Source organism: Dipodomys merriami, unplaced genomic scaffold (genome assembly GCF_024711535.1).
Source record: "Dipodomys merriami isolate MVZ:Mamm:240054 unplaced genomic scaffold, mDipMer1.0.p SCAF_1, whole genome shotgun sequence".
Taxonomy (NCBI): Eukaryota; Metazoa; Chordata; class Mammalia; order Rodentia; family Heteromyidae; genus Dipodomys; species Dipodomys merriami.
Window position 1 is genome coordinate 74588622 of NW_027202270.1, and position 14285 is coordinate 74602906.

At 34.9% G+C, this 14285-nt stretch overlaps 1 protein-coding gene across 1 annotated transcript in view; it reads right to left on the reverse strand.

Annotated features, from left to right (window-relative positions):
• Positions 1-4437: 4437 nt before the first annotated feature.
• The window catches only part of Thsd7b (thrombospondin type 1 domain containing 7B), a 798478-nt gene continuing 788630 nt past the window's right edge, over positions 4438-14285 (reverse strand). Inside the window, exons 26-27 of the mRNA XM_070038225.1 lie at positions 13377-13464; positions 4438-5122 (exon numbers count right to left, since the gene is read on the reverse strand). Coding sequence (XP_069894326.1) covers positions 5041-5122; positions 13377-13464 — 170 coding nt within the window. The 3' untranslated portion in view covers positions 4438-5040. The remainder of the gene's footprint in view (positions 5123-13376; positions 13465-14285) is intronic.

Sequence of the window (14285 nt, forward strand, 5' to 3'; positions counted from 1 at the left end):
TCTTCCTTTCTTTCTTCCTTTCTTTCTTCCTTCCTTTCTTTCTTTCTTTCTTTCTTTCTTTCTTTCTTTCTTTCTTTCTTTCTTTCTTTCTTTCTTTCTTTCTTTCTTTCTTTCTTTCTTTCTTTCTTTCTTTCTTTCTTTCTTTCCGCCACTTCTGGTTCTTGAATCCAAGGCCTAAGTATTGTCCCCAAAACTTTTGTATTCCAGGCTAGGATTTTATCACTTAGACCCTGTCTTCAAATTATGTTTTTTTTGTGGTTAATTGAAAATATTGTCTTCCTGAGCTGTCTTTGAACAGCATTCCTCATATCTCAGCTTCCCTAGTAGCTAAGATTACTGGTGTTTACTTGGTAGATGGGTAGCATGTGCTGCTTTGTATACCTTCCATGTCTGGGATGACATCTATAAGGCTGAACCATTATGGACATGGACTAAAATCCTGTTAATAGGCAAACTCTTAGTGATTTGGTTCTGAGGAGTTCAAACATCTAGGGTTATAAACTGAGAACCAATAAATATATTTGGTGAAGAAATTGATATGTTTCGTTTGACATTTCACTCTTGGATAAACCCAACGATGTGAAAATTTCCCTTATCTTGGTCCTCACATTAATGTGAAAATAACCTTGGAATTCTGGAGTATCATCATGTAGCTAAGTGTCTGTTGCCTTCCCTCCTGTTAAAGTCTTCTCTTATTGAAAGTAGTTCCGGGTCTTTTTTAAAATTCCCCAGTTGTAATTAGATAAGCCTTTTCTTTATGCTTCTTTTTGTATCACTATTATCTCTACTATTTCTCTTTGTATCACTGTTTATGATCTATCCTCCTAGCTTGTAAATTTATCAAAATTAAAATAGTATCAGGAAACTGTAGTGAAATAGTATGAACCAACCTCCTGATTTTAGAAATAGTCACAAACTTAAAGATCATTTTTTAAAAATAAATATTTACAGATTATGATATTTACACTATTTCTTTAATCGTATGGGTTACATAGAAAACTGATAATTATTCTATAATTTTTCTGCAAATGTACCTACTTGAGAAAACTGTTCAATGTTAGGCTAGGCAGAAATGTTTGTGAGATCTCCCCCTCCCTTCTTAAACCATCTCTGGGCATGGTGGTGTTGGTGTTGGTTCTAGTGGTATTGTGTGCATGTGTGTGTGTGTGTGTGTGTGTGAGTGTGTTTGTGTGTGTGCCTGTCACTCTACATTTGTAAAGATCACAGTTCATGTCAATCCCAGCCAGAAAAAAAAAATCTGTGACTTTGTATCTCAAAGGAAAAAACTGGTTGTGATCGCACTTATCTGTCATCTTAGTGGAGCCAGGAAGCTCAAAGTAAACAGGAAGAGAGATTCTACATCAGAAATAACCAGTGCATAAAGAAGTCAAGGCATGGCTCAGCAATCCTAGCAAACACAACGTCCACAGGTAAAATACCAGGATTATAGAAAAAGACAAAAACAATCCTAAATAAACAAATCACTTACCATGGCCTCAATGGCTATATGCTGTATACTGCTTATTTCTCCAACTTCCTTCAATTAATCTACAAATATTCACTGAAAACCCGCTATTTTACAAACATTTTGGATACATAAGTGAGCTAAATTAAGATTTTTGTTCTCATAATTAAATCCTAATGCAAAGAGAAAATATTTAATAAACTGTACATTAAGTCCATACAGTAAATAGGAGTTAAGAAGAGATCAGGCTAAAAAGAGTTGGAAAGGTTGCAAGGGATTCAATCTGGTCCTTCATAGAAAAATGTGGCTGGGCCTCTCCTTTTTGCAATTGAGGAGCAGATAGGATTTTCACCTTTGCAGATCATAGAGTTGCTCTATGTACTCACCTCTGTGCTTGGCACCAAGAAAGTTGTAGATGGTGTGTTAGTGAATGGATTTGACTGCTTTAATGAAACTTTATTTGCAAAACCTGGTGACTGATCTGGTTCATTAACTGCAATTTGTGAAATCAGATTAAGATGTAAAATCTTCACAGGGAATGTCTCACTGAGTAGGTAGATTTAGAAAAAAATGCAAAGGATAATCTTTTAATCATTCTTCTGATTGAGATGCTTGTTACTAGATTTTCTAAAATTTCCAGCAATACTAGGAATCCAAACTTCTATTGGAAATTTGTGAACTGTAATACTTAAACTCAAAACTGTGAAAATCTTTTCTAAGATTTTTACAAAACCAAATCTTCATGCATTTTAAACTATTTCTCCAAGATTGCTATCTGGGACATCTGATACACACATCCATGGGGTTTGCCAGCTTGTGTGTTCAGTCTCACCCATACTGTGACTAGTTAATTTGTTAAGGTGAATGCTAGCTAGTATCACTATGCTGATGTCTTCTGACTTTCTACTCTTTTATGATTTTAAGAACCACATGGATTAAAATTACTTTTTGGTCCAACTACTCAGAAGGCAATGATTAAGAGGACTGAAATTTAAGGAAAACATGAAAGGAATTGTGAGACCCTCATCTCAATCAATAAGCTGGACAAGATGATGTGTACCTGTCATTTCAGGTACATGGGAGGTATACATAGGATATTCAGGCCAGCCTGAGCAAAACCATGAGACCCTATCCAACAAAAATGACCAGACTGAAAATAGATAGACTGATAACTAAAGTAATAGAGCACCTGCTTAGCAAGCACAAGGCTCAGTACCAACCAACAAACATTGTTTTTATTCTAGAAGCAGTATGTTCTAGTAAGAAAAAGTATTCACATACTTTATAAACTCAGAACATCTATGTCAATATACAAAATTTCTTTTTACTGACAATTCATTAGTTAGCTTTGCTCTGGAGGAATGAAGTTCCTAAATCTTTAAACCTATGTGTAGTAATTCTCAAACAAAATGAAAGCCCCAAAGGATCATATTTCATTCATTGGTGCACCTCTGCTCATGATGTATATCTAGGCAGATCTTCAATAAATCAGTGATTTTTTTTTTACAAATGAGCACATTTTTTATTAATTGCAATATTTGAGAAATTAGTGTTCCTAATAAAAAACAATTTGAGAAACTATATTCTTGGAGAAGCAATTTTATTCAAAGCCATGGGGTTGAAAAATCTAGTATTTTAACACAAATTCAATACAAATAGATGAACATTGAATTTGTAATAAATAAATGAAAATTTCACCTATATAGTCCATATCCTGAATACACTATAAATAATATTTGTATACAGTATTTATTTTGGTATGTCACAAATGGAAAGTATTTTATATTTATTATTAATGTTTACCTTAAAAGGAAAATGATTTTACTACCAGCATTTAAAGGGTCAAATAGCCAAGGTATAGGTCATTTGTGTTCCATGTTCACAGTTAAATAGTGTAACAAGCACAGCCTGACTCTGATCCCCTACTCAAACTCTTGTGAATTACAGTTAGGACTACTAATGTTTTGCTAATGGGAACATATAAAAACACATCTAGGAGTTAATTTCCTCAAACAAAATACTGAAATAAGGTATTCTCTTTTCATTTGCTTTGTTTCTACAGAAAAATGGTACCACCACTGCACACAATTATCTACTGAAAGGGCTCAGCTAGCCCTTCCAATAGACGTTATGTGGATAACAGAAATCACAGATACAATGAGAGTATTCTGTGTCTTGTGTATTGTAATCCATTTCTAATCCATTCTTCAGTCCCTTCAGATCATTTACATATCAGTACTTTTAGTGTTACACTATTTTGTAACTGGGACTATTCCTTAAAAGTACTCCATGTCCTTGTAATTGACTTCAATTCATAATACACTTAATCGTATTGAGAATTTGTTTCTTTTATTTGTCGGTGATTTTGTGTCAGTTCCTAAAATGACAACATAAAAAAACTAATATCAAAATGTTTATGTCAAAGCAAAGTTACTTTGAAAGTGAATAAATGTGAAACAGCCGAAGTTACTGTCTCTTGAGCACTTTATTTGTTATAAATACAAGTGAAAACCACAAGATGGCACCTTCTTACTTTCAACACCTAAAATTACAAACAATTATCTTCATAAAATGGTCTCAGCTTTTTAATATGTTGTTTTAGATATTATTGAAACCTTATAAAAGCAAGACTCACTACAAACAGGATCGGTGCTCAATGTATATTAAATGAGGTCAGATAATTAAATTCAAGAAAAAGAATTTATAAATATTCAGATAAGAAAATTGAAATTACAAAAGCGGAGTTTGTCATCATTAAACTGAATTACAATTGTGTGTGGTTAATTCTATATCTACCCAGGTAAGGTTTTGTTAAAGTATAGTTTTAGTAATCAAATAATTTACCACATTCTCCAAGATAATCACCTATTTTAATGTATCATTCCACTTACACTTCATTCAGAAACCAAGTAGCTTTCATCTGGTCCAGCAATTTCATACACTCCTAAATTTCAATAGATATAGCCTATGAAGTACTATCATCCCCTGACTACAAAACAAAATACAATATTTAAAGGTAAAAACTCAGAGAATTTCTGAAATGGTAACCCATTCTCCCAGTGCTCATGAAAATAGGCAATCCAATTTGAAAGTCTTTAAACCAATGTAAACTCTAGAAAACTCATGTTGAAGTATGGGAAGAATAAATATTTTGCACTAATGTAGTGCATAACAATTCAGTGTCAGACTTGTCATTTACAGTAAATGCCTTGATTGGGCTTTCCTCCAGATTGTCATTATGCTGCTGAAGATCAAGTTTACTCAAGTCTGTGGGAATTCCATCTGTGTTCTTCCCCCCATTTCCAAACAGGAAGAGAAGGGTTTTCAGGCCTCTTGGAAAAAAACAAAGAAATAAAACACTCACACCCACAAACAACTTGGAAACAAAATGGCAGACCTAATTAATTCTTGACTCCATGTTCAAATGAAGTTGAGGCAATATTACTTTATGCAGTATTTGTATTCCGCCCAATATTTCACATCACGAGATTCCTCAAAAAACTGAGAAGTCTGAGAGCTACAAAAGAGAAAGCAGTTAAGGCAGTTGATGTCTACATTTGGATTTATTTTTCTAGTTACATGTCTAAGTCTCCATCGTAGGCTAAGGTCAGAGGCTTCTGATGGGGAGGTGTGCTTTGATGTGCTTTTGGCTTCTTGCTGCAAAGGAAAAGAAGTTCTCAGATAAAGTTCACACACTGCTCTTTTTCATCTGCTAAAAACAATTTTGAGCCATACAAATTCAAGTATAAAATAACTAAATTTCATTGAAAAAGGATTTCCATATATATATATATATGTACATGTATATGTATACACACACACACACACACACACACACACACACACACACACACACACACATATCCCTGAGTCACTTATTAACAGGAAAACATTCTGTGAAGTGCATTATTAGGAAATTTTGTCACTGTGTAAACATGAGAGCTTGTACTAACAAGCTAAGATAGCTTAGACATGACTTTATAAGCCAGTACGGTTTCGTGAGACCACAGTCATACATCTCACTGTTGATGGAATAGGTACTGTGCAGTGAATGATTCTACTGTAATTTTAACCTTTTACAAAGTACCCATCATTGCTTCAAAATACTAAAGACTGTCAGTAAAACCAAGGATCTTGACAGGATTATTTTTCCTCCTTATTCTTTATTTTATTTTTTAAAAATCATTTTATTATGTCAAACTCAAGATCTGAGCTGCTTGTGCTTTTGTACTCAAAGGTAGCACTTTGCCACTTGAGATCCAGCTCTACTTCTGGCTTTGAGTGGTGTATTGGAGTTAAGAGTCTCACAGACCTTCCTGCATTGGCTGGCATTGAACTGAATTTTACAGTTCTCTGCCTCCTTAGTAAATAGGATTATAGACATGAGACACCAACATCCAACTATATTTTAAATGTTATCTTTAAGTACTTGTACAAAGGTGCTTCAATTCAGCATGTCAATTTATGAATATACTGAGTGTTGGTCGATGCGACCCCCTCCGTCATTCTTCCTCAACTCTCCCAACCTCACCCATCCATCCCCTCTATTTTTCTAATTTCACTTTCAAATGTAGGTTTGAATATTATGGCTGCTTGTGGTTACTTAGAGAGCAATGTAGACATCTGCTGCTCACTAATACCTAAGCTACTGTGACCTCTAAATCACAAATGCTTAACATAGTATGTGCTTGTCTTGTTTTTAAGTGTACTTCTACTCTGGCCTGAAACTTGACATTCAGCTACCAAGTCACCACAGTCAGTCAGGAAAATTTCATCATTCCTACTCTGTGCAAAGAGATTGTCACCGAGCTTCTGCTTTACTTGTGCTCAACAACTTTGCCAGGTCAGAGAGGTCTGGTTTTCTTTCTCACAAAAAAAAAAAAATTGAATTCCTAGTTCCTAAAGGGATGCATCTTATTTGTCACTTAATGTTTCTGAGCTGAGGTGAATCTTAATTTATATTGTTAAATATTTAGAGTATGTGATTCTGCTAGGAACTTTTCCTTTCCACATAACTATCCTTTCCTCCCCAGAGCTTGGCTTTGCCATGCCTTCTGAGCCTGGCTCTTCCCTGAGCTGCCTTTAGCAGGAAACTATCTTTCCCGGGCATCCAACTGTTATGCTATATAGCTTACAGTAACATCTATTATTTATTTTGGTTGGATGTATGCTAAGTGCCAAGCTCTGTGCTGAGCATTTTATATGTATTCTGTCAATAAATCCCAGAAGCAATCAGATTATTGCTGTTCTACAGAGAACAGCAATAGGAGAGTTTATGTGCTTTCCCTTAGGTCACTGAGTGAGTGGAAGAGCCTGAGTTCTGTAAAAATCCAACATGGGATAGCCTAAGCTTTCAGCCTCCACTGCACTATGTATTTGCCCGTCCTTTTGCACTTGTTAGAAATGTTCTGTTTGGTCTGTACACATGAATTGGGTTTTATATTAGGATTAAATTTAAAAGCAAACATTTTTATTGTGTAAATGTGTGTATTTTGTAAGCCACAATATTGTCTATTGTCACTGTTATCTGGCACCAGAATATTTTCCTCGACCCAGAAGGCAATTCTGTTCTCACCAAGCAGTCTCTCCCTGTCTGCCCCTCCCCATCTACCCTGGCAGCTGCTAATCAACATTCTGCCTCTATGGATTTGTCTATTTCCAGGCATCTCACATAAGTAGAATCATTACCATCTGTGGCCTTTTGTGTCTAGTTTCTTTCACTTTATGGTAACAGTGGTGAATGCTATATGAATTCTAATGCAGTAAAATGTTAGATAAAATTAAAAGAGTCATAGGGCAGATCTCCTGATTTAAATTTTTGAGTTCCAATTGAAGGTATGATATTAATTTGGGAGAGGGGTGATATTTGAAACAACTCACAGAAGCTAAGAAAATAAAATTATTTTTTACAAGCCACTTAAATGAACCATAGGTTCTATTAATGGTCCTTTCCACTGCACCTGGAAAGCCATGCTCTGAGGATTTGTGGACCATTGGGCTCAGATGGCAAACAACTTCCACAAACATTAAGGACAGGCAAATGCATGATTGAGAATCTTCTGCATAGAAAGTCTCAGCCTCTGATATCCTGCTTCTCAGAAAGGATCTTGCAGTTCTCAAAGGGATATTAAATAATTATATATATATATATATATAATATGTGTAACAATCAATTTAACCTTATCCATTTAAATCTAGAAGTATATTCTCTAATTATATGCTGGACTCAGGCTCTGACATGGATAATAAACAGGATTTCAAAATGGATATTGGGAATTCTAATATCTAGCACTGAAAAGATCTGAAAAACCATACTGATGGAATCACCTAGATATGACACCTTGTGTATCTACCCTAGTGATGTTGTCTGTTATTGTAATGGCAAAAGAGTACAAGGACTTTCATCTGAAATGTCAATAAAATTTTTCCCTGTCATAGTCTAACGTTTAGGTTTTTTTGAGGGGGAAGTGGAAGGGAGAAATGAAAAAGAAGAGGCAACAGGAAAGAAGGAAGAAAAATTATAAATGCTTGAAACACTCTTTTGGCAATTCATCCTTAAGTTATCTTTGCTAAAGGGTAGTGATCAGTTGAGTTGAAGTTGAGAATCAGAGTAAAGTTGAAGACTGGAGATGACTATATGTGTATAAAGAGACAATAGTATTGACTGCGAGGCAGGTCAATTTGGCAAGCCTTTCTAGTAGAGATTGGAAACTAATGTTAAAAATATACACAGATGTTTTCATACTGGTCTTCTATGAAGAATTAAGGACATTGTATCCAGTTCTGAAGAGAACAGAAGACCTGGACCCTAGTGGGCAATGGTTGCTGAGAACACTGTAATGAGGACTTTAACTGTGAATCATTTCATAGTTTGTATCATATCAGTGAACAGACCCTAACATCTCAATTGTGAATGTGAGGGAGTTGAGAATTCCTACGGCATTTAAAACAAATCACTGTATTTCTGAATGCTAACCTCTGAACTGCTGCATATAGCGGTGCGTTGCTGGGCAGCCATGACTTTATAGCACTTGCAACCCAGTTCGGAAGCCCCCTATGAAAAGGGATTTGTGCAAAGCTGGCAATTAGGACACTTGCTTTCAGAGCCTTGGTATCTGTTCTTCTCCCTTACTCAACTCCACTTTTTCTTCAAGAAAGAAGAATTTTCATTCTCATTTTGTTTTCTCCCCAACTTCTCAACCAGAAAAAGTATGATTGCCTTCCTCTTTTACATGAACTAAGGTCTCACAAATGACTGGCACACAGACCACCATCACCAGCAATCGTCCTCTTCCAAGCCGACATCTCTAATACATCACACACTTCTCCCCTGTTGAGCTGAGGTCCAGATCATCACTCTTCCTACTAGAGTGCTCTTGACAGCCACCACAACTACAAGAGTGAGCACAACATTTTGCAGTTCCAGCTGTAAGACATCATTGACTGACAAATTTTAAAGTGACCTCTTCTGATGTCATTTTCATTTTAGGAAAATGGACATTTTCTTTCTTGAGCCACACTGCCAGCCCTGTCATTTGCATTTTTTTTTCGAATGACAAAAATGCATGCAGAAAAGAAAAGCAAGCTCATCTCAGCTTGACAGTCAAGCTGCTGATAGTATTTTTCAGCACCATGGAGTTTAAGCCCTAGGCCAGTAGAAATTAAAAATGTGATTAAAGCAAGCAACTTTTGTTTGGGCAGGCTTATGGAAGTTTGGCCATCATTCTCAAGCTTGGAAAGAAGGGAGATGCTGCCACTATCTGAAGAGTTTTGGTGTTTAATCAAGGAAAATAAAACATACAGACCGAAAGAATGGTCAAAAATGCCTGAATTTCTGGGTACTGAAAACCCATGGTTATCATTCTAGCTGCCTAAGAAGCCGAAATTTGAGATTGTAGTTCAAAGTCACCCTGGGAAGGAAAGTCTGTGAGAATCTTATCTTCAATTAACCACCAAAAAGCCACAAGTGGAATGGTGGCTCAAATGGCAGAGTATGAGCCTTAAGTGAAAAAGCTCAGGAGCAACACCCAGATCTGGAGTTCAAGCCCCAGGATCAGCACACACATAAAAAAATGAAGCCTGAATTTTGAGGTTAAGCAAAGCTAGAATTGTCTCTGTGAGATTGTTGACTGCTGAAATGTTATTTAATTTCTCTGGGGATTAATTATTTTCTCACTCTAATAGGGATAATAACAGTATCTCATTAGGCCATTAGAAGGATTAGAGAAGGCAAACTAAACTGTTTTGTGCTTAACATTAATGTTAGATATGTTCCTTTCAAATTGTAGGTCTTTTTTTCTCACAGACAATAGTATTTGCTCATCTACTCATTTATTTATCTAGTAACTCATGTGTTAAATAGATAATTATCAACTTAGTGCTGTACAAAATTAATAAAATTGGGAAAGCCCTTGGAGCTTTGGAACAAAAGGACTATGAAAGTCAGAATGAAGTATATGTCGTTGGGGTGGGGAAATGGATGGGTTATTCCAGATTTTTTGGACAAGGAAAAGGTTGGTATTTAAAGTTTCCCCTGAGGAAATTGTCCAGTGCCAATGACTGGCGATGAACAGTTCCTTCTAGATGAACAGATGGATGACAGCACAGACACAGCAGTGTCTTGTGAAACTGGAAGGGTAAAGGGCCCTAATAGAAACTTGTGTCATCCCCAAGTTTTCCCTCAGAAAGCAGATGCAAATTCCTATATATTAAGAGAGTAACTTTTGCAATAGGACAAAGCTTTTATTCTACACACACAGAACAAATAAAATAATGGTCTTCCCTAAGAAATATGAGTAGATGACTCGTTCTAAGGATGAAAGCTCTCAAACAGCAGCACAAAAAGATTTAGAGAAATACTCATGTAGCATGGATGGAAAGGATGCACCTGATCATGAAAAATGGGAAAGCAGACTTGATCGTGATTAGGGGGCAAGAAGAAATGTCTGTGACTAACCTGAAAGATGAATGGGAGTAATTGAGTACAACTCTTCTAAATATAAAATTGGAGAAGCTGATTTAGAATGAGATATTAATATTTAATATATGATTGTTGATGGAACTGTCTAATTAAATGTAATTGACTAAATATCAGAATAAAAGACTATTTTATCTAAATTGAAAAATACTTAGGTCCGTCAAATGTTTTTGTTTTTGGCATTTTATTTTCCTCAGAGGAAAATACGACAAATACCTTAAAGTCAATATATCTATATCTATATCTATATATAGATATAGATATAGATATAGATATAGATATATCAGATTTTCCAGGACATAGGGCCTTATAGGAAAATGAAATCAGAGGAACTCCTTGGGCTCTAATCATGAAAGACTTTAGTCAGCTGGCTAGCAAAGTAGAATGGAACGTGACTATGATTTTGCTGTCAGTGGGAGTGATAGTACTATCTGTGAGTAGGACAGAGGTTGATCACCTGGAGCTCTATGTTTTAGACTCTAGATTGAAGAAGAGAGGATAAAGAAATTCAAATAAGGGGCTGTTATGTAAGTCTTATGGGGGATTATCAGGAGCATGAGAATATGTGAGAAATGTGGTACATGAATATTTATGTGTGGGCAGGGAAATTGTACTGTTTATAACTAAAAAATTTATGGTAAATTGTTTGTTTCCAGACTTCAGTGATATAACTACTTAAAATCCAAGCATTTAAAGTTAAACAGAAAAGAACTTACTAAATATTTGTTGAAGAAATCAAGCAGGATAGAAAATAACTTTAAGGAAATAAAGAAAGAAAAGAGAGGTAAAATTTATGTATATTATGTGTTAATTTTCAATCTCTTAGACATATTAAGGAAGAGGAGAAAATTAGAACCTGGATTTGGGAATGTATGTGTCAATAGAAGTTTTTGCCAACTACCTACTGAATTATCTGTACTATATTGGCCTATTGCTTCAAGAGCAGTTTCTAACTGAATGCATATCTTTTGTCACAGTTTTAAATTTCCCTCTTTTTCTAAGTCTTTTGTGGTGGTAATTGCTTCCTACCAATCTAAACCTCACACTAAGCTTTCAATTCACATTTATTCATTAAGAATGGAGCTAGGCATTACTCACCGAATTTATCAATGAAACATATAAATTTGCCAAATAATTTCATTATCAAGTGAATGACTAACTGAAGTATAACTTTTCAGTATAACATTCTAACAACGTTAGCTGGATAAAAATCCAATTTCACATGGGTTTAATTTTTTTCACAATAGGTGGCAGAAAGAATTAAAGTCATTTTATTTTCATTCCTCACTTTCCCTAAGAGCAGAGATTAAAAAACCCGTGTAGCCTTGGAAACGGAATTTTAGATTAAATATACAAAGGCTAGATTTGAATCAAGATTAAAATTTGGTAAAAATTCTAAAGGAAATAGTATATGTCAGATGATAAATATAAGTACAATAATTTGAAGAAAATGAAATAACACTTTGATCTCATGAAAAAATAATCCTTACTATTTTTTCTTTGAGCCAGATGCTGTTAATCCTAGCTACTCATGAGAATCATGATCTGAAGATCATGATTCAAAGCCAGTTTGGATAGAAACATTTGTGAAATTCTTATCTCATGTACCACCAAAAAGTTAGGAATGAAGCTGTGGCTCAAGTGGTAGAGTACTAGCCTTGAGCAAAGAAGCTCAGTTCCAGTGCTCAGGACTGGAGTGAGTTTGGGCTCCAGGACTGACACACATGTTTTTTTTCCCCTTGGAAACTAATAAAATATTCTTTTTTAAAATTTATTTATTTTTTTATTGTGAAAATACTGTACAGAGGGGTTACAATTACATGGGCAAGATAGTGAGTACATTTCTTATCAAGGATTGTAGTCTCCTCCTTTGTTTACCCTTCCCATCCTTTCCCAGCAAAATATTCTTTCCTATTAGAAAATGTTCAAGGGTATTGGTATGTTTCTTGTTTCAGGAATTGGACATCAACTACAATGTACTGTGTATAATAAACTCATTATAATTTCATGAGAATAATACAGTTTTAGGAACTAGTTACATAAAAAATAGATTTCCTGGAATTGACAGCCAATTAACATTTCTTTTATCGCTAGTCAATGACAATGACTATAACCCCTTGTTTTGCTCCTTGGCAAAGTTATTTCTTTTTTTCTGCCCATTTTGGGCTTGAACTCAGGACTTGGTTGTTGTTAATGACCTTTGCTCAAGGCTAGTGCTCAGCCACTCAAGCCAAAGTTCCACTTCTGGCTTTTAGTGGTTAATTAGAGAAAAGAGTCCTATGGATTTTTCTGACCAGGCTGGCTTTGAACCACAGTCTTCAGATCTCAGCCTTCTGAGTAGCTAGGATTATAGGACTGAGCCATCATCACCTAGATTGGCACTGATATTTAGAGTGGTTAAGAAGTAGCTTGAATTAATTAATTAGTTTAGCCAAACTAATCAGAATGATCAGGTTAAGAACAAAATCTAAGAGTTAAAATCATCTATAGTGTTCTCAGATTTCATGGATGATTCATTAGAATTATCTAGGAGCTTTTATAAATCCAGATTTATGACATAATTAAAAAACTAAAATAGCCAAAAGTAACTACATGAGAATCTCTGGATATAGGTTTTAAGCATCCTATGAGATGCCAGCACACATGGCGTTGGAAACTACCAACATAAATCAAAATGTTAATGAAAAAGTCCTAACTAAGGATTTATGTCATCTATGTTCTTATATATAATCTAATTGAAAATGTGATATCAAATGATAATGCTGTTGACATAAGTCCCCTCTTTCCACTATTCACACCTTCTACTTCAGGAAAAGATTTACAGACTCAAGGGTCCTGTCATAATGGCCAATGAACATAAAGTATGTTTCCTCTTAAAACAACCTGTCTCTTATATAAGCATAACATGAAAACTGTATACTTGTGAGTACTTACCAAACAAAGTAGGAAGTAAATACTAGGAAAATCATGATAAGAAAACCACCACCGAAAACGCCATATACCCAAATTTTTACTCGGCCATCTGTTTAAGAAAGAGTTGACATAGCAAGTTTAGTGTCCAGAAGTCTACAGTATTGGAGAAAGTAACATGCTGTCTGGCAGCCCCATACTGATGATCGGTTCAGAACTTGAAATGAACAGCATCAGAGCTAACTAAACTCTCATGCCAAGCAGTGTTTTGGCAGACTCTGTGACTTGCCATACATGATAAGGAACCAACAAAGCTCTCTCTTGAACATCAAAGGAATATGAGTTATCCACTAGAAACTATGTTTGTTGAAAAACAAACTTGTATTACTTTGTACTATTATTTATGGATTTATACAGATATAAACAGTTTATATCACCCTAATATTTAGGAAGTGAGCCGTCAAAAACATTACATTATAGTTGTACATATATAAGTATAATTTTAAAAAATTACTTCACTTCTGAAATTTCCATAGTTATAAATGTATGTATAATTGACACATAGTCAATTATAATATAATTAATGAATTTGATTTTTGACTGTAATAATTAGTAATATTTGATATTTGTTTTACAACTACCAAACACTGGTGATTATTACTTCATTAAATTAACTGGCAGGCTATTTTATTAGAAGCTGCTTATAATCTTTACATAACCTACATACATTTGCAAAGCATTTTGTCCACATAAACAATGAAAAGTAAATAAAAGGGCTATTCTAGGCATCTCTTAATTCTTTGTGCAAATAAAACTAATATGATTGTTTTACTAGCTCTGCTTTCTAAATAACATTGGATAAACAAAACCCACATAACCAGACCAATGAAACATTTGGCCAATTTACTGCGAAATTATGACCATGTGTATGCA